The sequence below is a fragment of the Ostrinia nubilalis genome, chromosome 21, assembly GCF_963855985.1.
Source record: "Ostrinia nubilalis chromosome 21, ilOstNubi1.1, whole genome shotgun sequence".
Taxonomy (NCBI): Eukaryota; Metazoa; Arthropoda; class Insecta; order Lepidoptera; family Crambidae; genus Ostrinia; species Ostrinia nubilalis.
Genome location: NC_087108.1, coordinates 5118558 through 5133030, shown reverse-complemented (window position 1 = coordinate 5133030; position 14473 = coordinate 5118558). Strand labels below are relative to the sequence as shown.

The 14473-nt window shown below is 34.8% G+C and overlaps 2 protein-coding genes across 2 annotated transcripts in view; one reads left to right on the top strand and one right to left on the bottom strand.

The window, feature by feature from the left end:
- LOC135082166 (piggyBac transposable element-derived protein 4-like) overlaps nucleotides 1–14473 on the top strand; it is a 125427-nt gene that overhangs the window by 48758 nt on the left and 62196 nt on the right. The gene's annotated exons all lie outside the window — the stretch shown is intronic.
- Nucleotides 1–14473, bottom strand: part of LOC135082445 (unconventional myosin-XVIIIa-like) — a 95597-nt gene that overhangs the window by 41719 nt on the left and 39405 nt on the right. The window contains exon 3 of the mRNA XM_063977240.1: nucleotides 4066–4155. Within this exon, the coding sequence (XP_063833310.1) occupies nucleotides 4066–4155 (90 nt within the window). The remainder of the gene's footprint in view (nucleotides 1–4065; nucleotides 4156–14473) is intronic.

Here is a 14473-nt window from a genome sequence, read left to right as displayed (position 1 = left end):
AGTATGAAAAATAATTGTACCAAGTTTCGTTAAAATCCGTCGAGTAATTTTTGTTCTTTTTTTATGAATTTTGATGGCCAGAACTGGCACATGGCTGTGGCCAGAAATGGGGTAAAGCTGGCCAAAAGTGGCACAAATTCCCATTTCTTTTTCTTTTCTACAGGATTATTTTTCCATTGAATCATTATGAAAAAAAATGTATCCTTAGGCTAGATCTAAATATATTTAATCACTTTTTACAAGAAATAAGTCCGTGATAACAAAAACTGTAAAATGACATAGCCTCAAAGTCTAAAAAATTCTTAAAATGGCCAAAACCGGGTCACCTGCCCTATATTTGGGCTAAGTGATTCAAGTTACAGTGTCACAACACAACATCATTATTTTATTATGATTTTTATGAAATACCCATGTAAAAGGCTTTCTCGTACATGTCAATTGGTTATAAACAGAACGTTAATCATTTAAATTAACTACAGTTCATTATTTATTTATTTTATTGACATACCCAGGTGAAAATGACAAAAAGTTATTGTTGCGAGTAACTGTCCAATATTTTGTTAATTCGCGCGCTTAGAATTAATTATTTTTATTTATTCACTTACATGCATTGCTAATTGGAATAACCGACACAAGTTTCACAAATAAATTTTTAAAGTCACTGGCTGGTTGTTTCTTGGCGCGAAATCAATAAAAAATAAACTAATATTTTTTTAAGAATGCCACAAAACACGCAAAGACGTACAACCAAAGTTAAACTTTTTTTAGGATACAGGTTGCATTATTTTCGCGCGCAATGCGCGAGCAACACAGAGTAAAATTTTTTTTTTCCATTTTAATTACACAGTGTCACACTCAAAAGACGCAAAGGCACTGTGACACGGACGGCCAGTATCCTTCAGCTCAAGGAGACCTAGACGAGTTCTATGCGGTAGGCGGGCCGTTCCTCGCGAATGAGCCGTAGGTAATCATAATTGCCTTTGCCATTGTTTCTATTGTTTCAATCGATGAGATTATCGATTTGTGGAGATTGAATTCTAAACCAATGATATTCTTTCAAAAGGTTTCAATTACGGTTAAATATTTTTTTACTTCTTTATCCAGGCCAGAGATACGAGTAGTAGGTACTTCTTTAACCAGACCAGTGATAACTTAATCTCATTTGCAAACATTTTAAACTAATTGATTTGCTACTTTTCTCGCTACAGTCACTACTGACGATGTTACAATTTGTCACAATTATTTGTCATACGAAAAATGTGTCGTATTCAAATTAATCTAATCAATTATTTTATTCTTACTTTTAATCGATGTTTTACAACAAGATAACCCTGGTTAAAGCAAACAAAATAATATCTAATAATAAACAAAATAATCATAATAATCATTAATTTTCTTAAAATTAGCAAAACAGAAAGACAAAAAGATCAGATCAAACCGGTGCTACAAAAGTCATCAACCCTGCTTAAGCACTAATAAATTCAACCTTGATTTACCTTATAAGTAGTTCAGAACAAAATATTAATTATAAAAAGCTACAGATCATGTAACCCATAATCACGCATCCCGTGGGAAAACTGGAACGACTACAACACTTCCCATTAATACTCTAAAAGTCAACTATGAATAATAAACTGCGTTTTTGTGATCAACGAACCGCAACGTAAAAATGGTCAGTAGGTAAGCCCACTCCCAAAGAGTTTAAACGTCCAAAAAATGTTATACGTACCTACCCTTAGTTTAACCAATAGATTAAGAAAGCAATTTTACAAACCAATAAGGCTAACTTATCGACATTCAACCTTCTACGGTTAAAAAGTTAAAAGATCATATTGTGTCTCTACGTTACATATCACAAATCGACAAAAGCTTTTGGCACGGACAAAAGTATGCAGAAATTTTTAACTTTTAACCTTTGTCTTCAGTTGAATTCTTCCTAATTATTTTTACAAAAAAAATACATTCCATTTCAATTTAATTTTACTTTATTAATTACTTGTCTAGCGTCAAGCTTTTTCGAATAGGTGCTTCAGTAGTTAGGCGTGTCAATAACATAATCATAAATCTATCTACAGTCAGTGACAACTGACAATCATTCAAAAGTAATTAATTTTTTTCTGCCTCTCGATCTAAATATTTTTAAAATAACTTGAAAAATCGAACTGCCTAAGGTGGGAATAGAACCCACGATCTTTCGACTGCTCTTCCACCTGAGCTACTTAGAGACTGGCAGTTCGATTTTTTCAAGTTATTTTAAAAATAATTACCAAATAAACTCATCAGTGCGTCTTCTGTACCTTCCTACCTCATGCCACCGGACGCTGGGCCAGTTCATAATTAAAGGGCTTTTTATTGTCTCAGCAAACAACCAGTTCGGACAAAAACCAGCCCGAGCCGATGGGATTACAATGACGAAATTAGCTCGAACCTGTTTCGTGAGAAAACGCTTGAAAATGCTGGCCAGTTTAGGATGTACCTATTTTGTATCTTGAAAAAAGTTTGTTTATTTTAAGCAAATACAGTGGACATTTGGACACCAAAAAGGTTTGTATGTTTAAAGAGAACATTGTAAACATTGGGTAGTTGACAATAGTGCCCCATAAGGGCTACCTTTTCTTTTTTTATATTTGACGTTTATAAGTGCCACTTGTGGTCTAAACTGAATAAAATATTTTATTGACAATAACGTCCAATCATTCTAGGGCACAACTTAAATTCTTTAGGAACACATACCTACTTAATTCCTACCCTGAAACTTATTTTCCTAAAAATTGTAAAATTAAGTCAACTAGATTTTTGGACAAGGTTTGCTCAGCTAAACCTATGACGACTGGGACTAATGTGAAATCTACGAAATAATGACAGCTCGTACATACGAGTACAAGCCGGAGGGCAATCTATGGGCGTAGTGCCAATTATAATACAGCATTATACATACCTACTCAAATGTCTATCAAAAATATTACAATTAAAAGCAGCTGACTGTACAGTGTATGTTAGCTACAATAAAGTAAGACTCATGGATCATTTATGATAAAATCAGGAAGGACGCTAATGAGCGTAACGCGTGCAATTAAATTAACAACTAAAGCACTTTAAAACATGGAAATATAACACGTCGTTTAATTGAATTGGCGCAGAATTTCTCGCACGTCACAGATATTTAAAACTAACATTTCGTTTCATTTTGTTTATGTTTCATTGTCATGATAAGAAAATGGAGTATAAGGTAAGAGTAAATACAATAAAGTATACAGGGTGTCCCAATATTAGCACGTCACACCGACACTGGAGGTAGCTGCCCTAAGACGCATCGAACAAGCCCAATATGTCCGTAGAAAAGTTTCATAAGTTTTGAGATATGACCGATATTTAGTTATTTTAAAAAATGGACCTAATAGACTTGTTTGATTCGTCTTAGCTTGTAGTCAGTCGTGTCAGTGTGACGTGCTAAATTTGGGACACCCTGTCTGTATACTGCAGGGATTATACTCCCTCAGTGACATTGCAGGCATAAAGAAGTTACATTCAGCCCTTGATTAGAGTGCATGCTGTGTGGATGCTTCATCGATTTTAAAAGACTTTCATTTCTTGAATAAAATCGAGCACGTTCCGGCTGCTATTCAAATGACTGATCTGTAGAGCCATTAATTAGAAGGTCAAAATGTTATTTTTCTGGACTTTATGCTTTTCACCCGCGGAGTCTCTGGTAGAGGGTCTATGGGACAAGTCGTAGAAAGGGTAAATAGTGCGAATTTAAGGAGACCTATATCCAGCAGTATACTGCTACATACTTATGACGATGGTTCCTCTTTCATAAGTCCCAATAAATTGTTTTAACATGACAAAAGGTGACTGAGTTTCTTCAGCCACTTCTTCTTAGCACCAGCCCATATGTTGTCCAAAAAGGGCAAGCTATATTTGGGATGTGTATAAGTGCCTTGGAAAGGGCCTATGTACTGAATAAAATATTTGAATTTGAATTACCGCACTCTACCACTGCTTCTAAACAATAATGGGAGTCAATACTGGCATCAACTAGCACAAGAAAGCAGTGATACTAACCTTTGTTTCGAGTTTTTCCGTCTCATTCTTGTAATGTGTTCGCTCGTTTTCCACTTTGTCCAATTTGGCACGCAACGTCTCCAATTCCTCCTGTAAACAAAGAGAAAATATTTGTTAGAAATACAATAATAATTATAAAAAAAATAGCTATTGTAATTACTCGTATTTCTGCGAACGCTAATAATAACATAGCACGCAAAATTCTAGTTTTATATTTAAGTTAAGGAACAACTATGTTAAGTTACTTAATGCCAAACACTTGATAGGTAGCTAAAAAGGAGAGTCTATCAACTTCCTCTAACCACTTCGCACAAAATCGACTGTCGCGCAAGTATTTGATTTCTCTTACACTCTTAACTACATAGGTATGTAAATAGCTGGAATACCCCATAAATGGTTGTTTACTGCCATTTAACCGCAAACTTAAAAGTAGGGTTGTTACAAAGAAGTTACAGACAAAAAAAAATGTTAACCCACTGAAACATTTTCAGTGATGCATTTAGTTACATTATTTCAACCTTTTCTATCTTATGGTCCTAATGATGATTACAGGGCAGTTATGTACCATCCTAGACTGCATCTCACTTAATAACACCAGGTGCGATTGCGGACAAATACCTGCCTTGTCTAGCATAAAAAAAAGGTTAGTGGTTATGTGGTAAGTTTCTTGACTTATTGACAACCCTACAGATCTATCAAGTCAACCAGAGTTAACGCACAATTGCTTACAGAATATCAACACGACAAAAAAGTCAATCTTCAAGAAAGCAACCAATGTGTGATCGAGATGAGCGACGGACCGCGTCCGGGCTTGTTATGTTTGTACAACATCAAGTAGTGTCTTATGTAGTCGGAATAAGATCTATTTTGAAACAGACGTGGAGTATGTGCTGTCGATTGTACGAGACGAGCGATATTGTGCCACAGTCCGAAGAGATGAGACAACTCTCTCCAACTGCAAAATCTCGGGTAGAGTTAATAAGTGTGCTGTTCCTGTTCCTGAGAGAATTCCCAACACGGAGAATGTTCCTTGGAACTTAGAATAGAATAGAATAGAATAGAATATAATGGACTTTTTTGAACACAGTGAGCACAATTTATAAACAATAACAACACAACACGAAGAGAAAAAAAGCAAACTTCCCTTTTCACTTTTTTACATCATCTACATTCTTTTTGATGTTCGATTCTGTCTTTTATGTTTCTTCGAGAAAATAGTACTCTAATGAACACCTGTCTAATTATGCATCTAAACTATAAAAAAGGCAACTGTGTGGCATAAAAAGTCATATAATGTTTTCCAAATAAAGAAAATAAATAAATTATATAAAATTAAGTAAAAATAATATTATCAAGTTAGATAACCTGATGTAGGTAATGCTGTTCTCTTTGGACTGTGATTGTTATGTTAGCTTCTCGTTAGCGTAACTAGAAGTAAAATTGATGTTACTTTCTCCAATTTTGTCAATAACTTATTTTTGATCTTTCAACATTAGCTAGGTATTTGATAGTAATGCTCTTGCCTTGTTTTATTTAAGTACGAGTAACATTCTCCTTTTGTTAAATTGATAAAACTGACTGTGTTCCGCCTTGCCTGGTGCTAGAGAGATTTGGCGTAGCTAACCCAACTTACAATAACATAAATTATCTAAGTACATAATATGATAATATGAATTTCACACGGGCGAAACCTGCTACCATGTATGTACCTTTTTATTTACCTTTTTGTAAGCGCCATGATCACGGAGTAACTGATTTTAAAACAATATAAAATCTAGTAAGTATAGTTAGCTAAAGACGGATAGCTATTCGTAGATGATAGCTAGAACAGGTTAGCAATCGCGTACATATTCCGTTTTGGTCTTGATCGCGAGCATGAGTTCTCGTTAGCGACGTGTCATACCACTGTTCATACAATGCGGAAGATGCGCCGGAGTTGCAGGGCTGTCCACACCGATGCGCGACGCGATAAGCGTTTATCACGCTGTTTTATTGATTTTACGCGATAAGCCTATACATTTGTCGTCTAAAATCATCGATAACATTTTATCACGGCGCGCATCCTAGCCCTGCAGGTGTGCAAACGATAGCAGATCAATATAACAGGCGCATGGCGGCTGCTATGCGTTTCAAAATAGCAGATTTTATAAGTGTTTCTGTCCTTAGGGCCTTGTAAGAAAGGATTTAAATTCGAAATCGGAATTTACAATACATACCTACTTACTTAGTTATGTTTATTTTACATTGGTGAATATTTCAAAGTGTGGTAGGTATACCTTAATTTAACTTAGTTTTAAGACATTGTGTTTCATTTTCTAATATTGTTGTTCGACATTATTTTGTAGTGCAAATTATGTGCACGTAATAATATGGTTTCTAAATTAATTTATGTGTTTGCAACCCTAACCTTCTTGCTAATACTGATATCCATTCATAGCAAAAAACGCATACCTCTTGCCGCAGTCGAGTAACGCGGAGATATTACACAGCATTAGCGCAATGCGATGCAGATTATACAGAAGAGATGCTGTTAATTAATGATTTAATTGATTAGGCGAGCAATGATGTATTGATCGGTAATTAGTCGGTTTTGCCAAAGAAATTAAGTAATGTGTATCAGAAAGATCTATTGTTGCACGTTTTTCGGTAACTAATTATAGAGACGTTAATTTTAAGAGAGCTGAATTTAATACTATTTTTGGAAGAAAACCGAAAGAGTGCAGTTTTACACGGGCCAATTTGATTTTTTATTTTATTTTCTTTATTTGGAAAACATACAATGTTCAAAAAATTCTCCGAGTATTTGAGACGACAGTACTTACATCAAGGTAAGCCCTTCGATATATTATTAAGTTGAAATAGGTGTTATTTTACACCAAAATTTTATATTCCGATGTGCACCCGACTGTACTTAAACCATTTCTTTTGATTATGACAACAGTATTACTTTTTAAAGCGTAATTGAGTCGTTTGTTACACTTTCTCGACGCCGTACTATATGGCAATTAATATTTATATCGCATGAATGAATTTGCTACACACAAACACACAGAACATTGACTAAGAAAATCAGTTGATGATATACGACTTTGATTTGGCAACTGGCCTGCTAAACAATCTGAATCAGAAATACCTACAACTCTTACAAGATACACAATTAATGTATTTCTAATTGCTGTTATTTTTGCTAAGATTTACGAGTGAAAATATGTTTTTTTGTTTCTTTATAATTAAACGTTGTTATTCAATGAAAGACGGAAAAATATCTTAATTTAATTGCAAAAACGTAATACGTGCGTGTTTACTTATATCTTAAAACCAATTCGTATTTAAATTGCTTCAGTGAATTAGATAGTGTATTTAAAAATAAAAACATTATGTGTCCTAAAAGCCATTTAACTCCAAGGTCTTGCGACTGTCTTCGGTTTGTAACAACAGCAAAGTTGTCAGATGAATCATACATTCGAATTATGTTATTAGTTTAACGTTCGTAGTTCCGAAACTATTCATCCCTTTTATACAAAGAAAGATACATTACTAAAATAGCTCATGAAATAAGTTCATTTGTCTTAAGCGACAGAGAAGATATTTTCAAGAAAACATTAACTGCAGCGTTAGAAAATAAATTAAAAGGGTTAAATAAAGTAGGTATACATAAAACACTTGTAAGAATCCTTGCAGTATCATGTTTGTTTCTAACGAATTAAAAAAAAGATCTTAATACTTCTACGAGTAAAATAGATAGGTACGTCTTCTATGTAGTTAGTTGCCTTCTAATCAATACGGATTCGCTCTAATTCAAAAGCTTGCTATAATTAACTCTGCCACATTAACGACAATGCTGAACTATGGTAACTATTTGCCAATACAGTTGTATGCCAAAACTCGTACAGAAAGCGCCAAGATCGCATAGCGCCAAACGCCAGTCGTACCTACTCTTACCACGAATCATGCATGATCCATTATTCCAAAGTAACATTAAATTGTATAACTTTTAGGGCTGATTTTTCAATCGTCGGATATCTTTTGAAGAAGATATAATAAATACGTTATGGTTAAAAAAAATGACTTTTTGACATATTTGCCATACTTACTGAAACTTTGCCAAACTCATTCTGCAGTTATAAGTTATCCGGCAATTGAAATAATCAGCCCTTAAAGTAATTGTATAAATGCCAAAGAAAGTTTAGGTACTACATGTGTTCATGTATATGTACACCCGAAGTAGTCATAAAGTTCGCAACACGTCTTTGTTACTTGGAATAAGGTTGTATTGTCAACTTTTTGGTCAATATACTATGGGCGTTACGAACTATTTCACGCTGACTTAGGCCAGTAGAATTAGATTTTAAATCGGAAATAATTCCTACAAAAGATTTTATTGCTTTAATGGCTTCATTGGTTTCCCATTAAGACTAAACTACAATACTCTATTAATTACTATATAAAATCACTCTACGACTAATAGAGGCGAATTTGGTCTTATTTAATGCATGATTAAATTCCCTTCAACCGTCAGGAAGACCACTTTTCGATTGGGTAAGTCCTTTAAGCGGTATAACCGGAAAACCGAAAAAGCGCCCCTTTCGGGGGCCCCCACCACTTAAAAGCACAACTCCGTCGAAGTCGAAAACCTAGGAGAGTCTTTATGGGCAACTAATGAAGCCATTAAAGCACTAAAATCTTTAGTAGGAATTATTTCCGATTTTAATCATTTTTGTGTTTAATTCTACTGGTCTACTGTACGAGTACGAATATTTGTCTCTACGTAAAAAGCATACAATCAGATTATATGCAAATTTCTCTTGTTTTAGCGCAAAAACAATACTCTTGAACTCTGGGTTAACCTTGACGTCAGGATATAACGTTTTGCACAATGACTCCTTCTTTTGAGGTGTTTTTGTATTCTTTCCATTTTAAATTTTATATCTTCATATTTTAAACATTCTACCAAAATAATGACTAAAAATATAACATTAACGTAAAGCAATGTAAAAAGGACACTGGCATTGGAATATTTTGGAATGATCAATGTGTTATAAACTCTACACAAAATTACATCAGGCTAGATGACATAATTATGGCTACCTATTTTTCAGCTTAGGGGGACGGGTCTGTTTGTCCCTTACTTATTCAAAGTGAGTCTATTATCATCGTTCTGTAGTTTTCCATTTATTTACTTAGAAAGCTGTTTGAAGTTATACAGTTTTTATCATACATCTTTTGATACATTATTATGACTAATTTGTGTCTATGCGATAGCTTGTTATGACTTTTCCATAGTTAAGTAGTCAGGTAGGTAGGTGTATCAGATGATGAAATATAACCTTAGTAGAAACAATGTAACTCGAGCGAGTTATGTCTACTAGGTACCTGACATAATAACTCGATGCTATATGCGGTTGGCCGTTAAGGATTGTATTTCTGAATCACGTGGAAAGTGCCTGATAAACAGGTGTTCTGTAAAATAAAACAAAATTGTAGGTAACTTTTGGTTTGAGAATCGTTCCTGGATGAAAATTTAAGATTGCTTTTTGAATTTCAGTCTAAACAGGTTAGCTCGTTTTAATTAAACCCATTCTTTCAGTAACTTTTAACATGATAGATTTGTAACATTGTGGCTGGATTGCACCATTTTGCTTGAAATTTAACAAACGTCAAAATCTGTCAAACTCCATACTAAAAACACCGGTTATCGTAAGTTACTGTTAAGTTAGGTGGTGCAACTCAGCCTAAAAATCACAATTTCTTGGTAACAGTTCATTTGTTCTCTACAACTAATTTCAACAAAACCCCGAGAAAACCCATCTATGTTATTAAAATCTGTTTTCCGTTTAAAAGTTAATACAATTTTTCACACATCATCAACTCAGTCAGGCAATGAACGATCACCAACAAATACTTATCCGACAGTCATGTTGTATAAATAAATCACTTTTCTCGCTCTATTTGCCATGACTCATTTCCATGACAAAGTATGTTGTGTTATGGCGTGGCTTACTTTGTAAAGCCTCAATGATGCACCTACATTCAATATGCCATTTATAGTTTGATTTGTAGGTATCTACATACAGTGTAAAAAACTCAATACAACTTAAGGGATTGAGCATTTTTCGACGTTAAATAGGGAGTGAGTGGACGTTAATCGGAGACACCTGGTAGAGCGGATAAAAATCAAGGTAGACTAACTAACGTCAAGAAAATTCGACGTTTAATGGAGTTTATCGAGTCGAGTGACTTTATAAAGAGTTTCCACATATTATTCGAGCAATACGATCATATTTTTGTCAACTACCATTTTAATTAGTGTCAATATACTATTGACATTGCCACAGTAGTAGTTTCATTTCATGTTACTTCTAATCAATTGGAAAGTTCATGAAATCAGTCGGATATTAATTGTATTGGTTTTGATAAATGCCTATTGCGTTTGCGTAGCTTTGTTACTCGTAACAGTTTCCCACGATACATTTTGAAAGTTTTTATAGCAATCTGATTTATGACATTGTCCGCCCACGTTAAGAACTTTTTTAAACGATTGTTTTCATAGGCCTATATTTGAAACATCAATGAGTAATCTAACAAAAATACGAAAAGATGAAAAAGTAGGTTTTCATCATAGCATACGTGCAAATCAATAAAAGTGAGTTCAAAAAGATGGGAGTTCTAAAAACCGGATCTTACTCTTACTAAGCGACCTATCGTCACGAGAAAAACCAGCTCATACACAGCCTCTTTCTAATTCTATCTAGAACCACTCGATATACCGCGACCTCCCCGCAACGAGGTCTTAACGATAAAACTAGCGTTGTTCCAGCGATCGAAACACCTATTCTGGAGGGCAAAAACGTTCGAGGCTGTCGTGGGAACTGTTCCGTTATCGTTGGTGATGGCAGGTCAAGTGTGACAGTTGTATTGCGAATATAGCTCTTATTTTGTAGCTACGAAGGTATTAAGGTATAGGATGTGCTTGACCCCGAGCGATGGGTCGGATTTTAACGCCCTTCACTCTAATTTTCCGTGAGCTATCTCATGGAACGCTGTTATTGAGAAAATCAAGTCTAGTTTCTGAATAAATAAAGCGGGAGGTGCTTGGATGCGGGCGGCGCGGGACCGGTCTTTGTGTAAATCCTTGGAGGAGGCCTTTGTCCAGCAGTGGACGTCTTTAGGCTGAAACGACGACGACGATAGCGACTAAGAGAAAACGCGAATATCAGGCCTTCCCAACCTGTCAAGCAAGCGTAGGGAGTGTAGGCAAAAATTCTTTTTCCTCTGGTAAATTAGAGGGGGTCATCTTCTTCCAGTGGCAACTAAATGACTTGATGACGATTCATAAATAAAGACTCATCGCCTAGGAGGTACCTAGTTGATAAATATTCAAAGCAAATAAAGACTACCAAAAACAATAACCAATCTTTTGTAACCATTTCATAATACGCTGATGTAATGTTAGTTGATTGCTATGCAGTAGAATATGCGCTTGCGCATGAAGGGAATGAAATCGATGTAGCTTCCTAATGATCCATCGATTTTCATCCTCCTGACCTGTGGTTGCTCTATTAATAAGGCCTGGCAAGTTATTACTGGGATGCAGTAGGGTTGAGTACAACACTTGTACTAAATAGCTGTACCTACTGTGGATTTTAAAATAAGCAGAATATGCATCTGAATATTCAACAAACATTTCACTATTATTTTACTGTTCTACAACTTATTCTTCTGTGTAGATGGGGAGAGTATGGGCTAGATGGGAGTCCATACTTTTTTATTTATTCGTCTTTATCCTACTTCCTCCTAATATTATAAATTCGAAAGTTTGGATGTCTGGATATTGGTTACTCTTTCAAGCAAAAACTATTGAACGGATTTTGATGAAACTTTACAGTATTATTCTTTATAATCCAGAATAACGTATAGGCTATAATTGATGACGATCTGTGACAAACTAAATTTCACGCGGGTGAAGCCGCGGGCAAAAGCTAGTTCGTCTATAAAAATACATCTCAATGTATGTAGCTATCAACTTTCATCAAGGATTTAGTTGTAATAAGTGCTAGTTTGCAACAAAAATGTATGTAGATATACTCTGATGTTCTGTCGACTGTTCTGCGACTATACTGAGAAAACAATTTCATACTTTTGACTGTTTTGGTGTCGTCCTAATTTTAGTAATGTAAGTTTTGTTTTAGAGATTTGTTTTCTTTTTCCTTCTTTCTTTCTTACAAATAGGCAGCCCTTGACGCGCCCAACCGGAAACGCGTCCGAGCAATAATTCCGTAATGCGTTTCTCTCAATTGCACTGCCTTTCGCTATCAGCGCAATCTCGGCTGCGTACGCGCACACGCGCACAGATAGAAATTGGACTGTTGTGAAATTAAATACTTGGCGAGCGAATAATTAATTCAGTTCAGGTTAACGACGCACTAAGGCTGAGAAAAGTTAATGATTATTAATCATTAACTTTTAAGGCGATTAGAGTCCTCAATGACCTTGGGCGTTTGACCTTCACGCCGCGAGCAACACCCGCGTACCCCGCACCAAAAACTCCGATTTGACATCGATCAAAAATACACGGGCATAGGTAGATACAGAATAGAAGCTCTTTCTTCATACATTACTGCCTATTATTTTAAACTTAAATTGATGAACCTTGAGGTCGGTGTCATTTAACTCAGGCGTAAAGGTATTTAATAAAAATAACAAAATCCATGAACATTTTGTACGGGATAAAATTTTATTTTATTTTTCGTAAATTTTCTAATGCTTTTGTCGGTTCAGTCGTTCTCGAAATTTGAACAAACCCGACTTTATTACAAGCTTTTATTTAGCTTGCAATTTATGATGTATATACCTAGGTAATTACATAAATGTTTGTTCGGGTGGAATCTTGCAAGCTGAATTAGTTAGACCAACTTCCTGACGACAACTAGGCTAGATGACAAAATTTCAATTATTTGTCCGTCAGACAGATAATTAGAAAATATTAGACTCATATTTTTTATTTTCTTTCATAATTAAATAATAACAGTGCTACATCGAGTTGAAATGGCGCGATACGCCACGCTTGAGTAGATGTTTTACTCAAATGTGACGTCACGCGAGATTTCAACTCAATATAATACTGTAATTATTCGATTATGGAAAAAATTAAAAAATATGAGTCTAATATTTTCTAATTATCTGTCTGACGGACTAATTAGAATTTCGATTTCATTACCCAGTCATCATCCCTATTGGAACGCATTAGTAGGTAACTAGTATTGTCTATGGCCTAAAAAAGCAAATGTTTCTGCTTTTGTCTATTGTCATTCTCTCTGTGTCACTTATGAAGAATAAACTGAAAATGTATTTGTCTTTTTAATAGAAATCCTTCATCAATTGATTGACATGGACCTATAAAAAAAGGCGGACGGAACTCGCGCTACAACGAAACTGTGACGCAAAATTTTGGCGTTTGTCTATTGTGTGAGTGAATTTAGGGATGCCATGTTAGCCAAAACATTTTCCCCATTTATTATAAGAAAAACATAGATCGGCAGATGTTACTTGGAAATGTAGACAGAATTATTCCGTGCCATTTTAAAAGGATGAAAGGTGAATGCGTTGAGGTAGGCGCGAAATTTTCAATGTTCAAATTTTCTTACATTGTTTGCAAGTCAGTGTGTCAGGGTATGTACATAATGTTGATCAAAAATGATTCACGCAGTTACAAATTTCGAATCTTGTGTACATAATAATCATAATCTTATGCATCATCAATATATTATTATTATCTCTGATAGATTTTTTTTAACATACAACCTGACACTGACTTGCAATCAATGTAAGAAAATTTGAATTTCGCAGTTCCACATTTTTGGGAAGGATCAAATTTGCTTATGAAAATATATCCCATTAAAACACAATTATTATGATAAATTATTTTATTTCCATAGTATGCGTAATAAATAACTAAAAAGTCCTAAAATTATTATTAATTTCCCATATTTCGGGTAATTTTCCCACGTAAATAACTGAGAACACTGGTCTTTGACGTATTATTTTTTCGAGTGAATGACATTTGATTTCAATTAATTTCAATATTTTAATGTCGGGAAATAAGTGATTGGATTATTATTTTGCCTGTGAAATGTGATTCCTTAATTTTTGTTTGTTCGAACAGAACGGTTTTTACACAATTTCATCACACAAGACATGTCGTATTCGTGTTGTTTTTTCGCTGCTTAAATGTGTCAACTGTGTGAAGTTTGCACTCGAAGTGGTGTATCAGGGTGTGAATGTGTGCATGCCGGCCTGTACGTACAGGCAAGCTGGTGTATCCTAATGTCACAGTATTTTGTTAATGAGAATCCGTCCGACTTTTTTTATAGGTCCATGTTGATTGAGTTAAAATTTCGGATATACATGT